The 11,815-nt window shown below is 30.6% G+C and overlaps 1 protein-coding gene and 1 non-coding gene across 2 annotated transcripts in view; one reads left to right on the forward strand and one right to left on the reverse strand.

Moving 5' to 3' along the window:
* Window positions 1-1,543: 1,543 nt before the first annotated feature.
* Smp_tRNA_00921_Pseudo_TTG.1.1 lies at window positions 1,544-1,610 on the reverse strand. Its single transcript has one exon. It is a non-coding gene (tRNA).
* A 2,300-nt stretch (window positions 1,611-3,910) lies between these two features.
* Window positions 3,911-11,815, forward strand: part of Smp_127310 (biogenic amine (dopamine) receptor, putative) — a gene marked incomplete at both ends in the record, with an annotated part of 16,526 nt that continues 8,621 nt past the window's right edge. The window contains 3 exons of the mRNA XM_018792044.1: window positions 3,911-4,302; window positions 5,094-5,207; window positions 9,704-11,037. Coding sequence (XP_018644943.1) covers window positions 3,911-4,302; window positions 5,094-5,207; window positions 9,704-11,037 — 1,840 coding nt within the window. The remainder of the gene's footprint in view (window positions 4,303-5,093; window positions 5,208-9,703; window positions 11,038-11,815) is intronic.

Below are 11,815 nucleotides of genomic sequence, written 5' to 3' on the forward strand. Positions count from 1 at the left end.
GAGTTACCTTCCCTTCATGTATCTACCTTTATAATTGTTATAAATATCAAACATAATACAGGTAATTAACTAGTAGTCTTGATGCTAGTCTTTACCCCTTTTTAAAGTATAGCTGGTTGTTTATTAATCTATTCAATAATATAAATAAAGCATTAATTTGCACATAACACATGTCTTTAATACGCTATTTTTCTTTCAAAGAAATATATATATCTATATATCATGTCTCTCAAACGGCGACAAAATGGCACAAGTTATCTATTTATTTTGCTTTTTCAGACCTTCAGTTGTGGTACTATTTTAAAGTGTAATAATTCATCGATTTAATGCTTCCCTTTTAAACCTCACTCTCTATGTTTAATCTTTATCCTGCTATTATCATGTCTGCTAACTTAGCGTCTTTGTTACGGGTCTTTGTCAATTACCTTATTGTTATATTGCTCCAATAGGATAACGTGTGTTGATGCGTATTTGTTTTGTGGTATGTACTACTGATGTCGAAAGATATAAGTAGTATGTATCATCAACTGAAAGTGAAATGTCTGGTGGCAGAAGGTTAAGATGATCGAAGAGAAAAGAACGAGAACAGAGAGCGATTAGTGTGGAAACGAATGAACAGAGAAGTTCAAGACGATTGATGGCTATTTTGTAAATGAAGTATATACTGTATGGTTCTCATATTTGACTAAGTGATTCCGTAGTTTCGTGGTCAAATGCATTTGGTTGTCCCCGCTTGTATTCTCGATTGCAACAGTCTCATGGGCGCGGCTACTGAAGACTGGCATATATATATATACTTTGTATTATATTATACCCCAATATTACACTTCAATATGTATATGATTTTAAGCAGAGGGACGGAAACCATGAAATATAGTGAATTCATATTATTCTGCTTCATTTGTTATTTCGTCTTCATTCAAATTCATTAGGGGAACCAAATGTATGTAATATCTTATTGTAACTACACCCATACTACATTTAACAATTTACTTTTTAATAACTTAAAATCCATAATTAAATGAAGAATATTCTTTTCGATAAATCCTCTTCAGAGTTTACGATTATATATCCCAATTAATAATCCGAAATTTGACCAGGGTATGGGCGAAACTACCAAAGAGATAAATTTTGTCATTGCATTTATGGGTATTAAACGAATTTGGGTTTTTGTCCCGGATATAAATAGTTGTCACTATTATAAACTAAAAATTCACTTAAAGTTTCTACGTATTAACGAAAGGAAAAAAATATTCTGAGATTATGTAGGTAAATTATGTTGATTATTTCTTTCAAGTAGTAAATTATGACATCATCACGTAAATTGCAACATTTTAGCATTTAAACAACTGACTTTGACTTATCATATTGACATGAATTATGTATATACATAAACTTTATACTTAAAAATCGGCTAAAATGTAATAAATTCAACTAAATTAGGTTTATAAGCAAAGATGGATGGTGGCTAACAGTGGAATCTAAGCCGCGCGTTTCGTCTTATTTGGGACTCGTCAGTTGGATGTGCCTACATCTCAGAGTTGTTCACTCTGGGACTCGAACCCAGTACCTTTCACTTCAAACGTCATCACGTTATCCACTCAGCTACTGAGTCCTGATTGTCACTTGCTTGTGCAACGGGGTGAAGTTTAAATTCATTTAGTATTGTTTGTTTGAATCTTTCCGTTGATTTTTGGGACTGCAACTGGTCAGTCTCTAGTTGGCATATGTGCATACTGTGCGTATTACCTTGCCTTAATCCACTGCTAGCCACTATTCATCTTTGCTTAAAATGCTTGTGAATTAAGGCAAGATCGAGGCAATACGTATAGTACGCACATATGGCAATTAGAGACTGACCAGTATGCAGTCCCTTCCCCAAAACCTCAGGGAAGATTTCAAAACAAAAAATTAATTCGTGAATTTGAATCAGGTTTATGTGGAATTTTTCTTTTATACGATTAATGATGGTTTAATGGTGAAATTTATTTTATAATGATATTTTATTAAACAGCATACTTGACAGACGACATATGACACGTTGTTCTCTACAGTGTACATGTTAACACAATGCAATTTGTTAGGCCTTTTTATATGGTACGGGAAGACATTTAATAATAATTATAATAATAATATAATAATAATAAATATATTCTTGTAATGATAATATCTTGACATTAATTACTTATATTCTCAATAAGTAACATATTGGCTTTTATGTAACGTCGAAAACATAATTAATTATAAATATTTTGGTTAATATAAATAAAATAAGATATTTTTAATATCCCAATGAGTAGAAAAATTAGATTTTATGATGTTTCGTGACTCAGTGTAAGCCATTTCTTCAGAGAATAAATAACCAAATTCACATTAATCTAAGTTTAAGTAGTACAACGGAACAACACGAATATTAGGTGATCAATAATAAAAAAACAGGTCTGAATAAATCAATGTCATGTCATTTCATTTCGGTCAAGGTGATTCACAAGCGACATGTATGTAAGTTTGTGTGTATGTATATGTGTGCACTGTTAATGATGAAAAATGTGTGACCTTTATAATGACAAAAGATAAAGTTTAATTTGTAATGTAATAGTGTGAATTGTAAATAATATATCAGACTAGGTGACTAAGATAGAAAGTACAAGTAGGATGTATTGTAAGGCCTTCCTTTCTGTTGAGAGCAGTAGGATTAAGCATTATATGGCTATTATTTTGGTCAATAAACTATATTCTAATATGAGAATTAATGATAAATTAGCCAGTAGATTTATTTAAAAACCTGCATTATATCTCATGTCAATTAACTCCTAATCCATGAGTTAAAATCTCCTCTAATTTTCCTAAGGTTTTATTTTAAAGTGTTCCTCGGGTCACAAAAACCAATGTTAACAAACAACTTAAATAACTTAGTATCTCATTTTATCTGGTGATGATCTTGTTGACAGGAATAAATGTTTTACTAATGGTGACATTGGATATGGTGATTCATTTAACAAACCATTTATAGAATTAACGGTTTAAAAGTAAAACCAGACATTTTACAGACAAAGTATTACAAAAATAGAATAAAACGTGATTTAGAATTAGGAATACCTGTGACTAAAGCAGAGGAATTTTTAGATGTTCTGCTCTCTGTAATCTGTATGGTTACGCCATTTAACCTGCATAATCATTTTATACAACATTATCAGCTCACTTTTCAAAAAGAAAAAAGAAACTGAAATGACTTTTCGGAAAAAAACTGAATAAATCTTGACTAAATACAACAAGCTGTCGATAACCTGTGGAGAGATTTTCATGGCACACTTCTTTTGGTATATACGCCATCAATGTTGTCAAGAAAACCAATGGAAGCTTCATAACTAAATCGTCTAACTTGGCAAAAAAAATACCTGAAAAATAATTAGGTCCTCTTAGACATATTGTCAGACTACATTAGGTGCATTTAAATAATCTTATTTTTTGGTTTAATACAACTTACTATGTTTTTATAATTTATATTATGGTTTTTCCTTCTTCATGGCTTTATGTGATGTTGATGTGGTTGTCTCTGATCAAGCAGCTTTTGTTAAAGACTGAGTATCACAATGTCTTTGCGACAAAATAATTTAACATTTTATTTAATAATTCACTTAAGATTACTTAAGCGACAGAATCGAACTTATCTTGGATAACATCCTATTTTGACATACTGTATTTACTGAATACGTTACTTTTAATGTGCTACATATGTTACCAACATGATATCTATAAAAGTTTAGAAATTTTGAGGTACTAGTCAGATGTTTTCTTCTAATTTTCAGATATCATATGAAGGACTGACCATGCTTTCATACTAAAGAATAACTTGCAATCAGATTGGTTAATTACAAAGAGCAGATATACAGCTATCTCAGGAAATTTCATGTTTTCAGAAACAGAGAAATTAGCTATCCAGCATATTACAGATATCGACTGGCCTAATGGTCCACCAGATTTCTATGTGAAAGGATCATCTTACGCAGTTACCCAGAGTCAGCTACGTCAATTGGAAATAGCTTCAGGTTTGGATATTGTAAACTCTACAAATATTATTTCACAATTACCACTTTACCAAATTCATGACGAACCATTTCAATATTGGGCAATGATACTTTTAATATTTCCACTATTCACAGTGTTTGGTAATGTTCTAGTTGTTCTAAGTGTATTTCGAGATCAAAGTTTACATACAGCTACGAATTATTTCATAGTCAGTTTAGCTATTGCAGATATTAGTTTGGCGATAGTTGTTATGCCAGTGGCCAGTTGGGTTGAGGTAAGTTGGTGTTCAAGTAGATGTTTTGCATAACGATCAATCTAAATAGTTTTGAAGAAAAAATTTATTAGTACCTTTATAGCTCTATGATATAACTCACCCACCAGACAAATGTTGATTTGTGCGGCTTTGTGTCACACCCTAGTGTGACAGATAGGGATACAATGCAGCTATCTAACCCAAAAAGTCAGAAAGGGGTTCAAAACAGAAGCTTCTAGGTCAAAATTGGACTCAATGTTAGCCAATTCCTCAAAGAATTCTCTGAAGAAGCGGCTTACACTGAGTATCGAAACGTCATAAAATTTGAAAACCGAGTTTTTCTACTCATTGCGATATTACAAATATATTACCTTTATAGATAATTATCTACCCAATGCTTAATGTATTTGAATTTATCAAGTCGAACCTTGATAATGAAACCTACAAATTCATACTAATATTAACCATTATTTAAAGGCAAAAGTTGAGTGATTACCGTATATTTAATCAAAATGTATGTGGCATAAGTTTGTTCACTATACATCATTCCTATATGAATGATCTTAGCACAATAGTAAATGTTTTCTATGGTAACATAAAACGGAACAAAATAAACTGATTGGTAAATTGCCTATGAAAACAGCTTAGAAAACATTATTTACCAGTGATATCTTATTGTAAACCAAATCATTTGATAATAAATAAATTTGTCTAACACTCATAATCATTTGTCTTCATTCTTTCAAGTAAAGAAAAACATTTTGATTTTGTCAATGTCTAATAATTTATTTTTCATATTTTGTTTTGTCTAGGCTAATAATGGGAAATGGCGTCTTGGTACTGTACTATGTGACATATTTATTATGTTTGATGTACTTTTGTGTACAGCATCTATCCTAAATTTAGCAGCTATTAGTATGGACAGGTAAGAAATGTCATTTATGATACATGAAAATTAGATAACAAATTAACAGTAGAGTATTTGTGTTAAACTTTTCTACTAGGAAGCACTGTTTTGATATCTCATAATGTGTAAACATTAGGATTATTTATATGAGATAATTTTTAGATGTCAAAATATAGGCTGCATATCATATAAGTAGGTTACAAGGGATTTTACATGTTTAAGATAATCAATAAAAGCTAAGAATCTGTAATGATGTTAATTAGATAATAAATGGATCATCATCATGAGATTGAGTACATTTTCATGATTTACCCTCAAAACGTTTTTTCTTTGACTGTAAATAAACTTTCAGGTGAATTTTAAGTTGAAACCATGAGTCAATTGAAGCGAGACGAGATCGTGGATGCGCACTGCTGAGGAGTCCCACAATAGAACGAAACGGCCGTCCAATGCTTCCTAGTTTTCCTTGGTGGTTTAACTTCATTTAACTCATGATTTCAACTATGAAAAGACTGAAATCTCTACAAAACCCTTTCTCAATTTTAAGTATTATTTTCAGCATTTTTAAATTCTACTCAAGTTTATTAGATTCCAACCATAGAAATCCATAATGATTTGTGAAATGGTTTGTTACGAATATCATTGTTAGCAAGTTGCTTATAAAATAAATAAAATCCGAATGTAAATAAATACGTACATAAGGGGAACATTCTGTTAAAGATGAATACTGTTATACTTCCACAGATGTTAACGCCAATAATGTCATACACTATGGATTTAAAATTAGTATTTTCTCGGCTATTGAATCCACAAAGAAACAACATACACTGCATCACTTGGGCTTATTAATCAAGTAATTTGTATTTTTGCTTGCCAATACAATTGATAAAGCATTAATCCTTTTACACTTATCAGTCATTCAACTGTAGCACGTCGGGTTATGTTAATAGAGTCTGATCGAATGTGTTTAGGCAGAAATTACAGACTATCTCACTAAATTCTGGTAACCATACAGCCAACAGTAAATTTGCGGAATAACAATTAATTGTCTCAATCTTGACTGTTCTTTCTGTAAATATCAGTCCATCTTTTCTAAATTCATTGCTTATGCATTTTCCTACCAACTACGCTTCATTTCAGTTCTTTCCTTATCGTTCTGCTAAAATACATTCTATATCTGACCATCACCATATACTACTTATATGGATATAAGTAGACCACACCACATTGGTACAGCAGGCAACAATTACGTCTGAACATCGTGATGTAATTACACATATCTATAATAATTCTAGGCACTACTATTAAAAGTAATTTAAATGAACGATTGGAAACACAAATTCATTGAAATGTTATATGGAGTAGGGTATACTTCAAAATAGCATACGAAAAAATTTACAATTTGGAATAATTCTGTTTCTATGCTCTTCTCACTTTTCTTCTCTAGAATATTCATATCCTCAATCCATAAAAATACTTTTGAACAGTTATTATTCTTACACAGTTATTTTTACTTATTACTCCATATATACATGCCATACTCAATTTTATTCAAGACTTTCTTTACATAAATCATATATCCTAATTGCATAATTTAACGAATAATGGTATCGGAAAGGGGGTTTGTGGAAATTATAGTAATTTAATAGTTGAATATTAATACAATGTCTTCCAGGCTATGTAAACAGCTGAAGAGAATCCATGAAATAAATGAATTGATGTTATGAATTTATGATTGTCCTTTCATTATTTTAATATTCAATGTATTTCTTTTTAAGCTCTCATTAATCGAGAATCGCTAAATAATGTGACATATTACAAACTTATGATGTTGACATGTTTCTGACATAAATCAGAGTAAAAAACATTCAAATCACTAAGCTTATATAAATATATTCTACACAGTAACAATTTTAATTCCACATTGAGATTTAAGCTAATTAAGATCTCATTACATATTTGGTAGCTCTGCTGTATCATAAAATTTACAATTAAATTTGAAAAGTCATCTATAAAATTGTTGACACATAGATACATTCTACTTGTATACTTCTCTTGCCAAGTTTTAAGTGAATATATAATTAATCCACTTTGAAATTGTAGCAGTTTTAATCGATTTTTGTTAGTTGTACTTATCAATAGTTAATCACCAAGTGGTTATAATAATTATTATCCACCATTTGTATACATCAACCTTTTTTAATATATTTTAATGTAATCGATTTTATTTGTGGTAGTAAGGGTAATATAAAAGATAGTTTATTTAATATTATCTATCGTTTAATGTACCGTGTATTATTATGATTAGGAGAGAACGTTCTTATTATAAGTAATATCAAATTTTAGTTCAACCACGTCTGTTGTGAGATAACAACTCACTGAAGACAATTGGTGAACGGTTGCTCAAACTTCGTGGATTGGTTGAAGCTAGACATTAACACCATCGGATGCTGGCTCAATAGTCTATCGGTTAAGTCCTCTGGCGCGAGAGTGGTAGGTCCTGGGTTTGAATCTCGCGAGGCTGGATAGTGGATGTGCCCTTCTGAGGAGTCCCATAGTAGGACGAGACGGCCATCCAGTGCTTCCAGGTTTTCGATGGTGCTCTAGCTTCAATTGACTCATGATTTCAACTATGAAAATATTGAAACCTCCACAAAACCCCTTCTGATTCTAGTTATGTATATATTTATAAGAATATCATAAAACATAGGATTCAGTATGTTTGATATTACCTTTTTGTATTTGGAAGCAATATGATTCTCAGGTTTTACTAAGATATTCTGTAATGTTGTATTAAAGTACATTTGAGTGTCCCCACTTGTGTTCTTGTTCATTACAATTGTACTATCGTGTTTGATCAATACCAAAGTACGCATCATATGAGTTCCCATATTTTATAAAGGAAATAAGGTTTTACTTTATATTATTAGTTTATTCTATGACATTTTCTTCTCAAAGTACTTAAGAGTGACTTCCACAAATGACAAAACAAATATAAACTTTTACATAAGTTGATGTTAATTTATCTTAGAGCAAGATTTCGTCATTCAAGGAATTACTCAACATGAGGGTTTGATCCCTGATAGTATCTCTTCAACATACATTTTTGAAGAGTTTCAAGCCAAGACAACATAAATGTCTAGGGATTTCTGTTTTTGTTTATTGTTGCTCAAAGTTCTTGTTAATTCATAACATAAAACCATCGTTAATTTTATTAATAAAACTGGATCAATAGATTTCATTTCAAAACACTGTGTTTAAATTGAACGTTACCTTAATAAACAGAAATATTTGTATTCCCATATATGAAGAATATCAAGTTAATCAAGGTAATTTATAAGCCAGTGTTAACAGTAAAATACGTCAAATGACTAACTATAATAAGTAAAAGAAAATACACAATGATAACATGATGATAGGTATGATAGTCAGTATAAGAATAATAAACATAACGATAGTATGAAAAGAAAATATTTTGATACATAGAAAGTAGGTCAAAATAATGTGAAAATAAATTATCAAAGTATAATCAACATTGTAACTAATCATTGTGAATAAGTAAATAGTAAAGAATTGACATGAAAGAGGTAAAGATAAACTTGGTCAGAAAAACTTAGCAAGATAGTACAAATAAATTTTCATTGATTAATGAAAAAACAGAAATATTGCGAACATCTTTTGAATTTAAAGACTAGTGTTGTTGTTGTCTCAAAACGTTATAGTTGGAACTACATAAGACAGAGTTCGAAACCCAATGGGAAGACGTTAGGATCATTGGTAATTTGTTTTGATTGTTCTTGTACTTGTATTATTGAATGGTTGCCACAGATCAGTTGGTACCAAACATATATTCTGATTAACATTGTATGATTCACTTTGAAACTACGAAAGGATGCAACTCTGTCTAAGTTGTCTGGTAGTAGTCTTGATATAACTTTCTCTACTTGAGCAGCTGAATTCGTAAATACATATTGAATAGGCAAAGGCAGGTAATTTATTCTGCATATCAGAGTAAATTCTGATGAAGAACTAGATGTAGACAATATTGCTCAATTTAAATATTAAGTATTTTCGAAAGTTTAGAATTGAAAGTGCTATTAGATATATATCATGAATATGTTGTTTAAATAATGCAATCGAATGTAAAGGGCTTGTACTATATCATTTTGACATGGTAAACAGGCATTTATGGGGCCATCCTTTTGAGCAAGAGTTTAAAATTTAGAAAAAATGTCTCTATGCGAACATTTCGGCGCGACTGCGTAACATTTACGTATTATATGATCTATAATTCATCTTAATATTAATTATATAGACCACGGTAGATGGAATTCAACACTTCGCTGTTAGAATTTCCTCCATCCTATCAATAAATCTATACAATGACTCTATTTATCTTCCTCACTTTTATAACCTTTATAGCTTAAACATCTTAGTATCGAAATGCAACAGCACTGGTGAAAATAATATATACATTTTTAATTTATACAGTTTTTGTATTTAATTTCCTGTAGATACGTGGCCGTGACTAGACCAATTACATATGCTCAACATAGTAAAAATGTTCGCGTTGGAATTACCATAACAGTCACGTGGATATTATCATTTGTAATTGCATTACCAATTGCGTGTGGATTGAATAATGCTCCATATCGAAATTTAGAAATATGTGTTATGTATATACCAGAATATATAATTGCTTCCTCTATTGGATCATTTTATGTACCATGTACAATTATGATTGTTTTATATTACCAAGTATTTAAAGCAATTAAATTAAGAACTAAACGATCCAAATTGATAAGCATACGTAATCAAGTACAAAACTATGCAAAACGTTGTGAAACAGTGAACCAGACATCTGTTATACCGATCAAAGATAAAGAGGTGAATATATTTAGTAGTTTAGAAAATATAACGTATTTAACTGCATTTAATCCACAGGTATGCGACTGTCAATCAAGTGGTATTGGAACCTATATTGATTCAAGTCATATAACAAATATGTCTTATTGTACAGAGAATCATCATTCATATAAAGCAAATGATATAAATGATCAATATCTGACAGACTTTAATGGTACATCTAATTTATCTAGTAACTGTTCTCCTAATATTTATTCAGAAACTATATCAAATTCAGTGGAACCTAGTGAAACCAATAAACTTCAACCGACGCTTATATTAACCGATGCTGAGTGTCTAAAGAATTATTTTGAACCTCAAATTCCACTACCAACTTTAACACAAGCATATACAAAGGTTACAAGCAACAACGTTAATATAACAACAACAACTACCACTATTACTACTACTACTATTACTACTACTACTACTAATAATAATAATAATATACCAAGCTCACAGCCAGAATTCAAAAATATGGATGATTTTCGTAAACATTTAAAAAACCGCATTAAACGAGCAAAACGTAGTAGTTTATCCATGCTCACAACTAATGTATTTGCAGGTTTATCTAGTAAACAAGTATATGCATTGAATACAAATACTGATGTGAAAAAATCGACTACCTATAGATTTAAATCATCATTATCATCTAAACGACAAATTAGACGTATGAAATCACTTATCCCATATGATACATCTAAATCACACAATGAACAAACTAATGAACAGTTAGTGAAAAAACCAATTTTTAAAAAACGTAAAAGCCTTATATCTAGGGAAGTTAAAAATGAACAATTGAATCCGAAAGTAAACTCATCTAATAGTATAATGAATATGAATTATTTTTTAACAAACAATTCTGGAAGTAATATAAATTTAAAAGAAAGTCTAGCTGCTAAACGAGAAAAGAAAGCTACTAAAACATTAGCTATTGTTTTAGGTAAGTAGCTTAAATTATTTCAATGTTTCTAAATGTATTTTGTACTTTCTTTTGTAGTAATTACACCATTTTAAGACTTAATATTAAACCATATTGTCATAAGTATAAAATATCAGACTAATGACATTTGGATATGGTTTCGTTTATATGATGGGTCCTCTTTTTAAAAAAATAACAACTTTAACATACAATAAAAGTCCTTTCAGTGAAACAGATTTGAAATTTAAATTCACTTAGTATTGTTTGTTTGAATCTTCCCATTGATGTTTAGGACTGCAACTGGTCAGTCTCTAATTGACATATGTGCATACTGTACGTATCGCCTCGATATTGCCTTATTTCACAAGCATTGTAAGCTAAGATGGACAATGGCTAGCAGTGGAATCCAAGACGCGCATTTCGTCCTATTTGGGACTCGTCAGACGGATGTACCCTCATCTCAGAGTCGATGTTCACTCTGGGACTCGGACACAGTACCTTTCGCTTCAAACGCCGACGCGTTATCCACTCAGCTACTGAGTTCTGATAGCCACTCGCTTGTGAAATGGGTTGAAATTTAATAATAGATTTGCTTATCTAATACATTCTACTAATATCTACTTGAAGCTTTAATTCTTTCTTTCCGTTAAGAACCTCCAAAGATATATTTATAATTTTTTTATAACTGAAATAAAGATCATTCACTATCCCGTTGGCAATTTTTCTTCAGGCTGATTAAATATTGGTCTGACATTTCATGATTTAAATTTAGGATAATTATTTTATGTTCACAGTGGAA

The sequence above is a fragment of the Schistosoma mansoni genome (assembly GCF_000237925.1).
Source record: "Schistosoma mansoni, WGS project CABG00000000 data, chromosome 1 unplaced supercontig 0010, strain Puerto Rico, whole genome shotgun sequence".
NCBI classification, from domain to species: Eukaryota; Metazoa; Platyhelminthes; class Trematoda; order Strigeidida; family Schistosomatidae; genus Schistosoma; species Schistosoma mansoni.